The sequence below is a fragment of the Eptesicus fuscus genome, chromosome 21 (assembly GCF_027574615.1).
Source record: "Eptesicus fuscus isolate TK198812 chromosome 21, DD_ASM_mEF_20220401, whole genome shotgun sequence".
NCBI lineage: Eukaryota > Metazoa > Chordata > Mammalia > Chiroptera > Vespertilionidae > Eptesicus > Eptesicus fuscus.
Window position 1 is genome coordinate 46,665,285 of NC_072493.1, and position 16,062 is coordinate 46,681,346.

General features: G+C 41.0%; 2 protein-coding genes across 2 annotated transcripts in view; both read left to right on the forward strand.

Moving 5' to 3' along the window:
* The window catches only part of LOC129147640 (zinc finger protein 420-like), a 90,521-nt gene that overhangs the window by 70,826 nt on the left and 3,633 nt on the right, over nucleotides 1–16,062 (forward strand). Inside the window, exons 2-3 of the mRNA XM_054710550.1 lie at nucleotides 2,620–2,752; nucleotides 4,677–4,803. Of these exons, the coding sequence (XP_054566525.1) occupies nucleotides 2,738–2,752; nucleotides 4,677–4,803 (142 nt within the window). The 5' untranslated portion in view covers nucleotides 2,620–2,737. The remainder of the gene's footprint in view (nucleotides 1–2,619; nucleotides 2,753–4,676; nucleotides 4,804–16,062) is intronic.
* LOC129147530 (zinc finger protein 345-like) overlaps nucleotides 2,713–16,062 on the forward strand; it is a 39,341-nt gene continuing 25,991 nt past the window's right edge. Inside the window, exon 1 of the mRNA XM_054710049.1 lies at nucleotides 2,713–2,752. The gene's annotated coding sequence lies outside the window, so the exon portion shown is untranslated. The remainder of the gene's footprint in view (nucleotides 2,753–16,062) is intronic.

The window sequence follows — 16,062 nt, forward strand, 5'->3', positions numbered from 1 at the left end:
GGGCACACGCAAGTGGGCGGGGAGTTGAGTCTGGGTCTTTTGATGCTGTGTCCCAGTGTGTGCTGGCCCAGACTCTGACAGCAGGGAGGAGGAAGTCCCACTCCCACAGAATCAGCCAGAATCAGCCATTGGTCAGACAGCTCTCAGTGGCCTGACAGCCATCTGACAGCAGGGAGGAGGAAGTCCCACCCCCACTGAATCAGCCAGAATCAGCCATTGGTCAGACAGCTCTCAGTGGCCTGACAGCCATCTGACAGCAGGGAGGAGGAAGTCCCACCCCTAGAGAATCAGCGGTTGGTCAGACAGCTCTCTGCCACCTGACAGCCAGGACTTTCATTCACCTGAAGGCAGGGAGGTGGGACTATGTCTAAACATCTACTATTGATACAAGGTAGCTCTGTAGCTGAAAGAAGCTGTGGTTATGGACAGAAAATGTCTGAAGACCAATGTGCGTCTGATCTTGAAGGCAGGCAGGCGAGCAGTTGGGAGCCAGCAATCCTGGATTGTGAGAGGGATGTCCGACTGCCCGTTTAGGTCCAATCCTGTGTCCGGCCCTAAATGGGCAGTTGGACATCCCTCTAGGGGTCCCAGTTTGGAGAGGGTGCAGGCTGAGCTGAGGGACACACACACCCCCCCCCATGCACGAATTTTATAATATACACTAGAGGCCCGTTGCACAAAGAGATTCATGCAATAGGCCTTCCTTCCCTTGGCTTCCAGCACCGGTTTTCCTCCGGGACCCAGGCCTACGCTCTGGCCAGAGTCTGCCTTTTTCATCTTTGCTGAAGACTCCAGCCAGAGTCTGCCGTCTTCGTCTTTGCTGCAGACTCAGGAGTCTGCAGTCTTCCTCTTTGCTGCGGCTGGAGTGCCACTCTGTAGATCCCTTCGCCCCTCACCCTCCCTCTCATAGCAGAGTTCCTGCCCCGTCTGGCCACTCTGCACGCACCTGGAGCATCTGGATGGCAGGCATCTTTGTCCTTCTAGTTTGCATATTCCCTCCTGATTGGCTGGTGGGCGTACTGGAGTGATGGTCAATTTGCATGTTTCTCTTTTATTAGTGTAGAATATATGTATATATACACAAACATACACACACACACACATATATATATATATACATATATATATATATATACACACACACGTATATGTGTATATGTGTGTATGTGTGTGTGTGTGTGTGTGTGTGTGTGTGTGTGTATAATATATATATTAGAGGCCCAGTGCATGAATTTGTGCATGAGTGGAGTTTGTCCAGCCTGGCCAGGTGAAGGGGACATGGGCAGTTGGCTGATCTGCCTGCTGGTCAAACTCCTGGTCGAGGGGACAATTTTCATATACAACTTTTATTATATAGGATATACATTTAGTGCCAGATTATTATGCCTTCAGAGATCATAATAATCTGGTCACTCAGTGTATTTTTTAAGGATGTTACTATTGATCTCCCGGAGGCAAGGAGAGAGAGAGAGTGAGTTAGAAATATCATTGAGGAGAGACAGTCATTGATCAGCTTCTTTCTGCCCGTCCCCCACTGGGGATGAAACCTGCTACCTGGCCATATGCCCTGACCAGGAATCTAAACCCATGACCTCCTGATTCTTAGGTCCAGTCTAAACCACTGAGTCCTGCCGCCTAGGTGTGCCTTTATATATTTAATTTAACAGCTGAATTGTCTTAGTTATACAGATTGAGTGACAATTATAAATCTAGAGTTTAGAAGGCTTGGGAATTTTACAATAATTTGCTTCCAATTGCAACCCTTATTCACTCAGAGGGGAGAGACTGTTGGTCATGGGTCCCGTGTCCTTTCCTGGGATGGCAACGAGGAGGTGACCTGTGTCTGTCACCACCTGATGCTTTTTTTTTTTTTAAATATATTTTATTGATTTTTTACAGAGAGGAAGAGAGAGGGATAGAGAGTCAGAAACATCGATGAGAGAGAAACATCAATCAGCTGCCTCATGCACACCCCCTACTGGGGATGTGCCCGCAACCAAGGTACATGCCCTTGACCGGAATCGAACCCGGGACCCTTGAGTCCGCAGGCCGACGCTCTATCCACTGAGCCAAACCGGTTTCAGCCACCTGATGCTTTTTCAAGGAATATTAGAAGCCTTAGCTTTGTTACTGCGTGTGTGTGTGTGTGTGTGTGTGTTACTTCCATAGATTTACTTTTTCTATGTGTGACAATTTATTATTTAAAAACATCCTGAGATAAATCCTCTGGGGCTTCCCAGATCCCTGAGGAGCTTTAAGAAATGCCCTCAGGGGCACTTTCCCCCATGGAGGCGGACAGCTGCTCTGGGTGGGGCATCATTGGTTACTGAGGGGCCCCAGGTGATTGGAAGGTGAGGACAGGGATTAGCAGGATGCCTTTGTGAGAGTGGGGAGCAGGTTTGTTCAGGGGAGGTAAAGGGGGGCTCTGTTTGGTTTGGGGGGTCAGGACAGCAGCTCACGTTCTCATTTCTGTAGGAGTTTGTGGAAGTCTTTGGGAGGAGAGACACATAAAAACTAAATAAAACCTCTCCCAGTGTGGTCGCCATGTAGGAGCTCGTTGTTCCTGACTGTCTCCTACGACAAAGGACGGGGCGGGGGTGGCCTTTTCTCCATTTCCAGGTCCTTCTGACGGTGAGTGTGAGGTGAGCTGATTAAGAGTCTTTGAAGGCAGTTGTGAAGCTCCTCAACATAGTGTCACCTGAGCAAACATCCCAGACCCCATCAGGACCAGGACCACATGGCTGCTCCTCAGGTAAAAGATGTGTCCTGGGTCAGAGGTTATGTTTGCTTTTCCTCTGAATTCTGGTGATTTATTTCTCTATTTCTGATGTTCTTGCCTTTGCAGGTTGTTTTTCTTTCCTTATTTCATTACTTTATCATAGTCAATGTCAGCAGTTTCTGTATTTCTCTCTTTTTCTGTGTGTTTTTCTTCTTTTTTAAAATATATTTTTATTGATTTCAGAATGGAAAGGAGAGGAATAGAGAGGTAGAAACATCAATTAGGTTGGAGAATCATGGATCAGCTGCCTCCTGCACCGCACCCTGCACTGGGTATGGAGTCTGATACCTGGCGTGTGCCCTGACCAGGAATCTAAGCCTGCCCTTCTGGTTCATAGGTCAACCCTCTACCTCTCAGCCCCACTGGCTGGGTTATAATTCCCTCCTTTGCGCCAGAGCCTTGTCTGCATTCATTTTGTCACCCTCCCCAGGTCAGAAAGCATTCCCGTATTTAATTAGTGACTTTCAACTACTCAAAATGTCCCTTTTGTGACAGATCAAACTTGGAAGGCAGCCATCACTAACATCCCTACAACATAGCTCTCCACTAATGATACATAAAATTTTTGAAAGAAATGTACCAGTAAGAAAAATTAGTTCCCCCAAGCTGGTGTGGTTCAGTGGTGGAGGGTTTGATTCCTGGTCCAGGGCAAGTAGCTCCTGGGTATCTGGCAGCCAATCCATGTGTGTCTGTCTCTATTTTACATTGATGTCTCTTTCTCTCTCACTCATTCTCTCTCTCTCCTTTTTGTCCCTCTATCTCCCTGCCTTCCACTCTTGAAAAGTGAATGGAATATATCTCTCCAGGGGAGGATTTACAACCACAAAAAGGAAACAGTAGGTCTAACTTGTTTTATGTCAGTAAGTTTCTCTCTGTATTGTGTTTGTAAAACACAAAGGGGATCACACACAAATAGTTTCATGAGATTTACACAATCACTAAACCATCTTGATTTCATAGTTGTAAAATGTGTTTCTGTGCCTAAACTGTTAACATTATTTCAGCTATTTTTTCTTTGTGTTTTTTTTTTTCAAGTATATTTCTATAGACTTCAGAGAGGAAGAGAGAGGTAGAGAGAGATAAAAACATAAATGACGAGAGAGAATCATTGACCAACTGCCTCCTGCACACCTCATACTGGCTATTGAGCCTGCAACCTGGTTGTGTGTCCAGACTGGGAATCGAATCCGTGACCTCTTGGTTCATGGGTTAGCACAGAACACTGAGCCACACCAGCTGGACCAGGCAGAATAATCTTGTTCTAAGATTACTCACAGTGAATTTCCAACTAGGATTATGGTTCCTATGTGTCCTATTCCAGGAGCACGGATTCCATTAACAAACCCTTTAGTTCAGAGTTCTGTATGAATATTTTATGTGTTTTCACTTTCTCTGTATTCAGAAGTGTGGCACATGGACCGGAAACATGGACATTACAGGTAAAAGTGAGCTTGTTACACTTGTGGAAATACAGGCCACATCTCCAAACCTAGGTCAGAATCTGTATTTTTACAGAAGTTCATTTCCTTGTGTTCTGCTTTATACTTGAGAAGAAGTACATATATTTTCAACTCAGCATGGCATTTGCTGCTGAGCAATATACAGCACTAACCCTGAACGATGCAAACACAGCACTCAGAAATCCATATGCCTGTGTCCACGCTTTAATTTCAAAGTTTAGTTTCCTGTAAAGTAAAATCTGTACTGTGGATTTGTGGACAAGTGTCATTCTCATGTGTCAGAAAACACATCAGAGGATGTTACTGGGACAAAGTGTTCTTTCTGGATAATTCAAGATACCCCCCTCCGTCAAAACCTCTTCTGCTAACACTTTTCATCTTTGGTGACGTTAAGAACTCCCCTGGTGACCTCTTGGTGAATGTGTCTTTTTTTTCAGGGACCGTTAACCTTCAGGGATGTGGCCATCGATTTCTCTCAGGAGGAGTGGGAATGCCTGGACCCAGCTCAGCGGAAGTTGTACCTGGATGTGATGGTGGAGAACTACAGCAACCTGGCCTCCCTGGGTGAGGGTGACCTCCTTCCCGAGTTCCTCCTCCTCCCGCAGGGCTTTGTTTCCTTTATTATTTTAACATCTCTGAGGGCCTTCTGCTTTCTATGGTAGATTATTGTTCTCGAGGAACAAATTGGGCCCTAGCTGGTTTGGATCAGTGGAGAGAGCACCGGTTTGCAGACTGAAAGGTCCCAGGTTTGATTCTGGTCAAGGGCCAATGCCCGGGTTGCTGGCTCCCTCCCCAGGAGGGGGCGTGCAGGAGATATCAGTGATTCTCATCATTGATGTTTCTCTCTTTCTCTCCCTCTTACTTCCTTTCTGAAAGCAATAAAAATATATATATTTTTAAAATAGGAACAAATTGAGGTCCTTGGAATAGAAAAGAAAGGCTTATGATGTATGTGAATTAGGAAGTCAGTGTTTGCACAAATTACATGTTGTCTACACTGATTAAGGTACTATCAGAAACTAATATTTTAGAAAGTCATTTTCTAGAATATTCTAATATTCTACCATGTCTATGACCATAGGACAACCTAAATTGGAAGTGGCAAAGCCTCTATCAAAATTCACACTCCATTTTTTTTTTAATTTTTTATTGATTAAGGTATTACTGTGTGTCCTTATCCAATAATTACCCACCACCCTGCACTGATGCCCTCACCCCCCTGTTGTCTGTGACAATTGGTTAGGCTTATATGCATGCATAAAAGTTCTTTGTTTGATATCTCCTCCTTACCCCACCCTCCCCTACCTTCCTTCTGAGGTTTGATGGTCTGATTGGTGCTTTTCTGTCTCTGGATCTGTTTTTGTTCATCATTTTATGTTGTTCTTTTTATTCTATTAATGACTGAGATCATGTGATATTTATCTTTCTCTGACTGGCTTATTTCACTTAGCATAATGCTCTCCAGTTCCATCCATGCTGTTGCCAATAGTAAGAATTCCTTCCTTTTTACTGCAGCGTAGTATTCCATTGTGTAGGTGTACCACAGTTTTTTAATCCACTGACCTGCTGATGGGCACTTAGGCTGTTTCCAAATCTTTGCTATGGTGAGTTGTGCTGCTATGAGCATAGGGGTGCATATACCTTTTCGGATTGGTAGTTTTAGTTTCTTGGGATATATTCCTAGAATGTGGATCACTGGGTCAAATGGGAATTCTATTTTTAGTGTTTTGAGGAAACTCCATACTGTTATCCACAGTGGCTGCACCAGTCTGCATTCCCACCAGCCTTGCACGAGGGTTCCTTTTTCTCTGCATCCTCGCTAACACTTGTGGTTTGTTGATTTGTTGATGATAGCCATTCTGACAGGTGTGAGCTGGTATCCCATTGTCCTTTTGTGTTTTTTTAAAAATATATTTTATTGATTTTTTACAGAGAGGGAGAGGGATAGAGAGTTAGAAACATCAATGAGAGAGAAACATCGATCAGCTGCCTCTTGCGCACCCCCTACTGGGGATGTGTCCGCAACCAACGTACATGCCCTTGACCGGAATCGAACCTGGGACCTTTCAGTCCGCTGACCAACACTCTATCCACTGAGCCAAACCGGTTTTGACCGCATTGTCGTTTTGCTTTGCATCTCTCGGATAGTTAGTGACTTTGAGCATGTTTTCATATGTCTTTTGGCCTTCCTCTGTCTTTTTTTTTTTTCTTCCTCTGTCTTCTTTCGAAAAGGATCTATTTAGGTCCATTGCCCATTTTTTGATTGAGTTGTTTATTTTCCTTTTTTTAAGTTGTATGACTTCCCTGTAAATGTTGTTGATTAAGCCCTTATCTGTGCTAACATTGGCAAATTGTTCTCCCATGCAGTGGGCTTTCTTGTTGTTTTCTTGATGGTTTCTTTTGCTGTGCAGAAGCTTTTTATTTTGATGTAGTCCCAGTTGTTTATTTTCTCCTTAGTTTCCGTTGCCCTAGGAGCAGTATCCGTGAAGAAATTGCTTCAGCATATGTCTGAGATTTTGCTGCTTGTGGATTCCTCTAGTATTTTTATGGTTTCCTTTCTTATGTGTAAGTCCTTTATCCATTTTGAGTTTATTTTTGTGTATGGTGTAAGTTGGTGGTCTAGTTTCATTTTTTTGCACATATCTGTACAATTTTCCCAACACCATTTATTGAAGAGACTGTCTTGACTCCATTGTATGTTCCTGCCTCCTTTGTCGAATATTAATTGAGCATAGTGGTTTGGGTTGATTTCTGGGTTTTCTATTCTATTCCATTGATCTACATGTCTGTTCTTATGCCAGTACCAGGCAGTTTTGAGAACAGTGGCTTTGTAATACAGCTTGAAATCTGGTATTGAGATCCCACCTATTTTGTTCTTCTTTCTCAGGGTTGCTGCAGCTATTCGGGGTCTTTTTTTATTCTAGATGAATTTTTGGAGAGTTCTTTCAAGGTCTGTGAAATATGCCATTGGCATTTTAATGGAGAGTGCATTGAATCTATTGATTGCTTTGGGTAGTATGGACATTTTAATGATGTTGATTCTACCAATCCATGAACACGGTATGTTCTTCCATCTGTTTATGTCTTCCTCTATCTCTCTTTTCAGTGTCTTGTAGTTTTTCTCATATATGTCTTATATCTCCTTAGTTCAGTTTATTCCTGGGTATCTTTTTTTTTTTTAGAAAGGGGATTTTTTAAAATATATATATTTCATTGATTTTTTACAGAGAGGAAGGGAGAGGGATAGAGTTAGAAACATCGATGAGACAAAAACATTGACTAGCTGCCTCCTGCCCACCCCTACTGGGGATGTGCTCTCAACCAAGTTACATGTCCTTGACCAGAATCAAACCTGGAACCCTTCAGTCCGCAGGTGGACACTCTATTCCCTGAGCCAAACCGGTTAGGGCTATTCCTGGGTATCTTAATTATTTTGGTGCAATGGTAAATGAGATTGCTTTTTTAGTCTCTCTTTCTGTAAGTTCAATATTGGTGTATAGAAATGCCATAGATTTTATGGTGTTAATTTTGTATCCTGTACGTACCGAAATGCCATAGATTTTATGGCGTTAATTTTGTATCCTGTACGTACCGAATTCCTTTATTAACCCTTTGCACTCGCTTGCTTTTTTTCTCGATTCCTTTATTCTACTCGGGATTTAATTTTTTAAATACCCCAGATTTTACAAAGTGCGGTAGTAGAATAAAAAACTGGAGTTTCTTTTCATACAAACTTATTTGGATTTTTTTATATTTCAAATTATTGATACATTCAATACAATTCGACATACGAGCTGCTACCGATGCTAACCGTGTAGAGTCACACTCGACATCTGAGTGCAAAAGGTTAGGTCTAATAATTTTTTATGGAGTCTTCAGGGTTTTCTATGTACAGTATCATGTCATCTGTGAATAAGGACACTTTTACTTCTTCTTTTCCAATTTGGATGCCTTTTATTTCTTCTTGTCTGATCACAGTGGCTAATACTTCCAGTACTATGTCGTATAGGAGTGGCGAGAGTGGGCATTCCTGTCTTGTTCCTGTTCTTAGGGGGAATGGTTTTAGTTTTTGCCCATTGAGTATGATGTTGGCTGTGGGTTTGTCATACATGGCTTTTATTATGATGAGGCATGATCCTTCTATTCCCACCTTGCTGAGAGTTTTTATCAAGAAAGGTTGTTGCATTTTGTCAAACGCTTTTTCTGCATCAATTCATATGACTATGTGATTTTTGTCTCTCAATTTGTTTATGTGATGTGTCACCTTTATTGATTTGTGAATATTGTACCAGATATTGTACCATACTTGCATCCCCAGGATAAATCCTACTTGGTCATTGTGTATGATCTTTCTGATGTACTGCTGGATCCGTTTTGCTAGAATTGTGTTGAGGATTTTGGCATCTGTGTTCATGAGGGATATTGGCCTGTAATTCTTTCATTGTGTTGTCTTTATCTGGTTTTGCTATTACGGTGATGCTGGCTTCATAGAATGAGTTTGGAAGTGTTCCTTCCTCTTGAAACATTTGGAGTAGTCTGAGGAGGATAGGTTTCAGTTCTTCTTTGAATGTTTGTTAAAACTCCCCTGGGAAGCCGTCTGGCCCCGGGCTTTTGTTTGATAGAAGCTTTTTGATGACTGCTTCAGTTTCTTCCATATTTATTGGGCTATTGAGATTTTTAGAATCTCCCTGACTTTTTTAAGATTTTGATGACTTCAGGGAGGAAGGGAGAGTTAGAAATAGAAACTTCAGCTGGAAATTAATTGATTTTTTAATATGTGCCCTGACCATATGTGTTCTCTCTAAATCGCCGGATATGGATTCACTGTGTTACCTGGTACCTTTTGTAAATATTGGAAAATCCTCCATCGTGTTTTGTTAGTGGCTGCACCAGTGTGTTTATAATCCTGCTGACAGTGCATCAACGTTCTCATTTCTCCACTTCATTTGTGATACTTGTCGTTTTTGACTTATGGGTGATTGGCATCCTGTTAGGTATTTGGTGGTATTTCATGCTGGTGTCCATTTGCATTTCTCTGATGATGAATGAGCTGAACATCATTTAATATGTCTATTGGACACCTATATGTCCTGTTTGGGAGATGTATATTCAGGTCCTCTGCCCATTTTTCAGTCATATTGTCTTTTTGGTGTTGAATTGTGTAAGTTCCTTATATATTTTGGATCGAACCAGGGACCCCTCAGTCTGCAGACAGATGCTCTCTCCCTTGAGCCAAAACAGCTAGGGCTGCATTACAGTTTTTAGGTAACAAGCTTTGGAGTATGTTTTAAAATCAGGAAGCCTGAAGCCTTTAATTTCATATATTCTTTTCATGATTGGCTTGGTTACATGGAGTCCTGGGATATTCACATTAATTTGAGAAAGAGCTTTTCTATTTTCACCAAAAATGTCACTGGGACTTTGATAGAAATGGCTTTGAAGGTTTAGCTTACTTTGGGTTCTAATGACAGCTGATACTGTTCGCATTTCACAGTAGGATCATGGAATGTGTTTTCCAACTTAGTTTTGTTCTTTAGTTACAGCCAGCAGTGTGTGTGCATATGTTTTCTTTTGTTAATCCTCACCCAATGGTTGTTGTTTTTTTCCATTGTGTTTTGGGCAGAGTGAGAGGGAGAAAGGGGTAGAAACAATAAAATAGAGTGGGGTGGGGGGTGGCAATGGTAAGATGTGTACACATATAATACCTTAATAAAAAAAATTGGGGGGAAAAAAAAAAGAAACAATAAAATATGGATGTGAGAGAGACACATTGTTTGTTTGGCTTCCTCACACGTCCCAAATGGGGTTGAGGTCAAACCTGCAGCCATTTGCTGGGCGGCCCCATGCTCTAACCACTGAGCACACTGCAGAGGGCAGCCTGCAGGATTTTATACTTGACAGTATACAAGTCATGCACCTTCTTAGGAAGTAAACTGTTAATATTTCATTTTGCCATTATGCTGGTAATCATGTAAATACATACTTAATTTATTATCCTGTATTAATTTCTGTTCCTGTACAGGGACACAGCTAACTTCATTGGTTGGTCTTAATATACCATGTTTTGAGAAATTAATTATATATCTCTCTATAAACATATGTATGTATATATAGTTTTAGAAATGTGGAGCCTGTGATTTGCAATACAGAATTCTGTCACCTCTTAGCAGAGATTATTTTATTTTCTATTTTTTGTTGTGACCATGGCAACTACTTAAAATATCTTAAGGTTATAACAGTGTTCGTTAAACTCATAGTGTCAATTGCATACAAATTTCTGCTGATTGCCATTTCTACCCATGTACCCACATGAGTTGATATCACATTATCTTTTATTTATTTATTTATTTATTTTTAATTGATTTTTTACAGAGAGGAATAGAGAGCTAGAAAAATCGATGAGAGAGAAACATCGACCAGCTGCCTCCTGCACACCCCCTACCGGGGATGTGCCTGCAACCACAGGTACATGCCCTTGACCGGAATCGAACCTGGGAGCTTTCAGTCCGCAGGCCGACGCTCTATCCACTGAGCCAAACCGGTTTCGGTGATATCACATTATCTTTAATGTTGTTTGTCTTATAGCAAAGATTTAGGATTTTATTTATTTTATAATATACATTTTTTATGTTATTTTAGAGAATAAGGAGATAGGGAGTGATGAGAGAGAATCGTTGTTGGCCGCCTCCTGCACTCCCCACACTGGGGAACGAGCCCAAAACACAGTCATGTGCCCTGACCAGGAATCAACCTGTGACCTCCTGGTTCATAGATAGATGCTTAACTACTGAGCCACTCAGTTTTGATGATTCCTTTTATTTTCTAAAGTTCCACAAGAGAAATCAAAGTGATATGTGTTTCTTTAATAGAACGCCACACATTTTCATATTTCTGTATATTTTCCACATACAAGCCATCTTTATATGTTCCTATGTTAGTGTTGTGTAGAATTTTTAAATTACTTCCAGAAGTGTATTTCTTAAGGATTTTTTATAGGACAGATCTATTAATGAGAAAGTGTTGGAGCTGGAAAAGTTGTTTCCTCTCCATTGTCTATCATCTGTTCTGTCACTATTCTTGTTGGATGGTTTTTTTTAATTTATCAGTTCAGTCTTTTATTTTGTGCCTTTTTACCCCATAATTTTTTTCTACTTAGAAACCCCCTAATGATCTTAGAGGAGTTGTCTTTTCCATGAGGAATTAATTTTTTATATGTTTTTAGATAGTGTTCTGGGACTCATGATGTTTTCATTGTTTTTTATCTGTTCTCATATTTATATTTAGTCTACTTAGAATCAGTGAGCTGCTTGCATGTGTATGTCTCTTTCTCCAATTGTCAGGATCTTAAACTATTAATTTTTTATATAAGCGACCTCCTCCTTTTCACTGTTCTGTCTTGTCCCAATTTCTCCTTCAGGGACGTAAGCACAGGTGACCAAGGGTGCCTCAGCCAGTCTCTAAACTGACACATACGACCCAAGGTACTTACTTAATATTGACCGAGCATAAGTTACACAGGAGACAGACATGCAATGCACGAATCACATACAGTTTATTTACCAGAGTCCTGGTGGTTTCCAGACCTCGGCAGGCCACCCGGGGATCCGCGCCGACAGACACACACACTGGACGTTGGACGTTGCAGCTGCGGCTCGGCGTCTTGTTTGAGGCCTCAGTTTCCGGCTCACTGTCTGGACTCACAGTCCACGGCAGAGCTCGGGCAGATTGCAGGAAGCGGGGTGGAGAGTGACCGTCTGTGGAGGAGCAGAACAAACCTCTCTGATCTTCCTCTGGTGCTTCCTCTTTTTATGTGCCTAGATGGGCGTCTTCAGTGTGTCTTATCAGCGAGTCCCAGGAGCCTTGCATATCTGGTTTTACATATGGGGAGCAGATCACTTTATCTATTTTCTACATACAGGCCACTCAGGGGTGTTTATCAACCTGTTTACATTACATTCAATACTTTTTAACATCACACTTTGATATCACACTGTAATTCCACACTTTGATACTTATTCTATATTATTCTTATCACTATTACTATAACATGTCTCTATGGGGTTGCCTTGTTGGTCAATTTGTTAGTGTCTTAGGAGTTCCTTAAATTCTCTTCACATTTCCACATGTTTATTGGCTTCTCTGAATCAAAATGTTGGTGAATTAAAATTTTAATGATTTATATACAAATTTTTTGATTATATAATTACTATATTTTAAGTGTCCCTTTATTGATTTCCGAGAGGAAAGGAGAAGGAGAGAGAAATAGAAACATCAGTGAAGACAGAGAATCATCGATTGGCTGCCTCCTGTATGTTCGGGGATGGAGCCTTCAACCCAGACCTATGCCCTGACTTGAAACCAAACCGTGACTTCCTAGTTCATAGTTTGAAGCTCTAACTCTGAACCACTGCTACCAGGCAAATTGTTTGATGTTTTGAGTTCATCACGTATTTCACTGATGATTCTACTGCTTTTTTAAATTTGGGTATTATGTATTTCAATTTCTCCTTTCGGTATGATGTTTGTAAAATACTTTCTCATTGTATTTTTTTATTTTGATGATATTATATAGTGACTTTTCCTTCTTTCTGGCATTAACATATTTATTTGCCATTCTTTTTGAGATAATTAATATATTTCCATTAATGTAGTGCCAGTTTGATTATTTTGTTTTCCCGATGGTACACTTTTCTTTCATTTTTTTCATGACTTGATATCTTTTGTTGAGATTCCTGAATTGTAAAGTAGCAGGCTTTTGAACATGATTTCTTTAGGAAGAAACAAATAATAACCATCTGTGGAACAAATTCTATTTTCGGTCAACACTGTTTTCAGTATCTCTAATGTTGGTTCCGTTGTCTGTTTAATTTACCAGTGTGAAATGTTCTCTGTTTTCTCCTCAGGCACACGATATCTTTCAGGGTTGATATATGTCTCAAGTACCTCGGTGCTCGAACAATATCTCATTGTTTCTTTGTAGCAGCCGCTACAGGCACTCACCGTGTAATACCATTCTGTTCGAACTGTGTCATGCACAATAGACGCTTGTTATTCAAGATGCTTCCAGACAGGGATGTGGGAGCCCCTTTCACGTCCCGCGTGGTTCAGGGTTCTGGTTCTGCAGAAGGCCGCACACAAAATGAAAGAGACAAGAAAAGAATTAATTTGGGTAAATGGGGGGCCAGGCGGGAGTCCACCTCTAGGGGGAGGACTACACGCTGCTCTGGCCTTGCTATCCCATTTATTAAGGTTATGAGATACACCCATATTCTTTAGGCAGGAAACTCCAATAATAGCCAATCAGTAAGAATTTACATATGACTAACAGGTGGAGGCTGCTTTAACTACCAATGTCTCAACTAAACAATGAGTGATTAGCTCTGACCATTCAGAGCAATTAAGATTGACCAGCCTTCTGGATTCCCTGTTCACATTTCCCTATTAGTGACAATGATCAGTTTTGGCACAGGGAGATCATTGAACGTGCACTTCTCTCATCTCTCTCTTTCTCTCTCTGTCTCTCTCTCTCTCCAGTGAAGAAACTGGGAATTGGAAGTATTTTTATAATATGGCCATTGTGTGCCAGGGGGTTTGAGCAGGTATCATTGGCAAATGTAAGCTACTCTTTGTCCCTCCTTGATGTGAATTTTCCTCATGGTACCTATATTGAGCTTTCGATGAATCCTTCACTGGTTCTTGGAGTACTCAAAACTGTCATTTGGCCTATAGTTGCTGGTAACTTCGTACACTCACTTGAATGTCAAAACTGAACATTTGTTTTCTTTCAGCTATTTCCAATGAAGGTACCCAGGTCTTTATGCCAAAGTCCGGAATACAAGATTTATTCTCTGAAAAAATACTGGTAAGATATAAAAGTTGTCACGTTGATAATGTACACTTAATGAAAGCCTTGGTATTTCAGAAGAGTGTGATGAGAAGAGGGAATTAATATAAACAAAACTAATCTGGAAAGGTTATCATAATAAAATTGTTGTTACCTATAGAGATCAAGTGTAGTATGCATTTGAGAAACCTCCGTTATTAAAGTCAGTTCCTTTGGCAGATCAGTGTGTTTCTGCATGTGAATGTTGAAAACAACTTTTATTTTTTTATTTTTTAAAATATATTTTTATTGATTTCAGAGAGGAAGGGAGAGAGAAACATCAATGGTGAGAGAGAATCATTGATTGGCTGCCTCCTGCATGTCCACAGCGGGGACCAAGCCCACAACCCGGGCACATGCCCCCAACCGGATTCGAACCTGGGACTCCTCAGTCCGCAGGCCGACGCTATAGCCACTGAGCCAAACCAGCTAGGACGAAAACAACTTTTAATGTTATGCATTCTTGGAAAGGAAATATGGAAAAACTAGGAATTTGCATAGTCTGTAGTGTAAATAATCCTTTGAATTGTTTAAAATGTAGGATGGGATTATACTTTCATGCAATCATTTCTAAAATGTAGAGATTTATAATGTACTTATAAAATTTAAATGTACTCAATTTGGGAATCTTATTAATTGTCCCAATTATGCCCCAATTAATTGATTATCTATCTAGACTTAGTGGGACAAATGCAGGTGACTAGGAGTCAGCAATAACGGCCTGTTGCCTGGTACTTCAATGTCTAGACAGCTGAGCCGAACCAGAACACATGACACACAAGACAGAATGAGTATGCAATCACACAGGGTTTATTTACTATTCCTAGTGGGTCCTAGGCTCCAGCAAAGGCCAGCTGGTGATGCACACTGAAGGACAGACGACAAAAACAGAGACAGGCAGGCGGCCACAGTTGGCTCAGGCTCACACAGCAGAGCAATCAGGGGCTTGTCTCTCAGAGCGACATGAAGTCCTCCTCTGATCGGGCAGGAGACCACAACTGAAGATGGTCCCGGGGTTATATAGACCGTGGTAAACAGCTTGTGTCCTTATCAGTGTGGGCCAGACGGTGTGCCTTATGCTGGGAGCAGGGCATTTACATTTTAAGGGCGCAGAGCTTTTACATCAAGATATTGGGGTGTTCGTTAATTTTGGAAGTTACAGAGTATTGGGGGTTTCCATACAGCAAACATTTCACACAATAATTATTTCATACATTAGAGGGGTTACATTATTATAACATTAATATTATTATTATTACTGCTAAATATATTTTTATTAAATTCAGAGAGGTAGTGAGAGAGATAGAGAAACATCAATGATAAGAGAGAATCATTGATTGGCTGCCTCCTACATACCCCCCATGAGGATTAAACCTGAAACCTAAGCATGTGCCCTGGATTGGAATTGAACCCGGGACCCTTCAGTCCTCATGGAAATGCCCTATCCGCTGAGCCAATCCAGCTAGGGCTCTTTATTTTTTATTCCAAAATATATTTTTACTGATTTTAGATAGGAAGGTAGAGGAAGAGAGAAGAAAACATCAATGATAAGAGATAGTCATTCCTTGGCTGCCTCCTGCTTTCCTCTTACTGGGGAACCCTGGGCTTGTGCCCTGACCTGGAATGGAACCTCAACCAACTTGTCCATACATTGAAGCTCAACCACTGAGCCATGGTGGCTGGGAAATTTGGCAATCTTTTAAATAAAGATTCATTATTCTTCCTCTGACAATGTTTTGTATTTATGTTTTGTGTATCATTTTAAAAAATTAGGAAAGCTTTTTTTATACAACCATCTTCATTTAATGAGTATTACAAAATGATTCTTATGGAACACGTGTACATGTTTAATGAAATTATAACTGTCACTAAAGGACTTTCTATCTCCCATTACTACCAGAGTACACATAATGGAGACAGAAGTTATCAATGCAATGAAC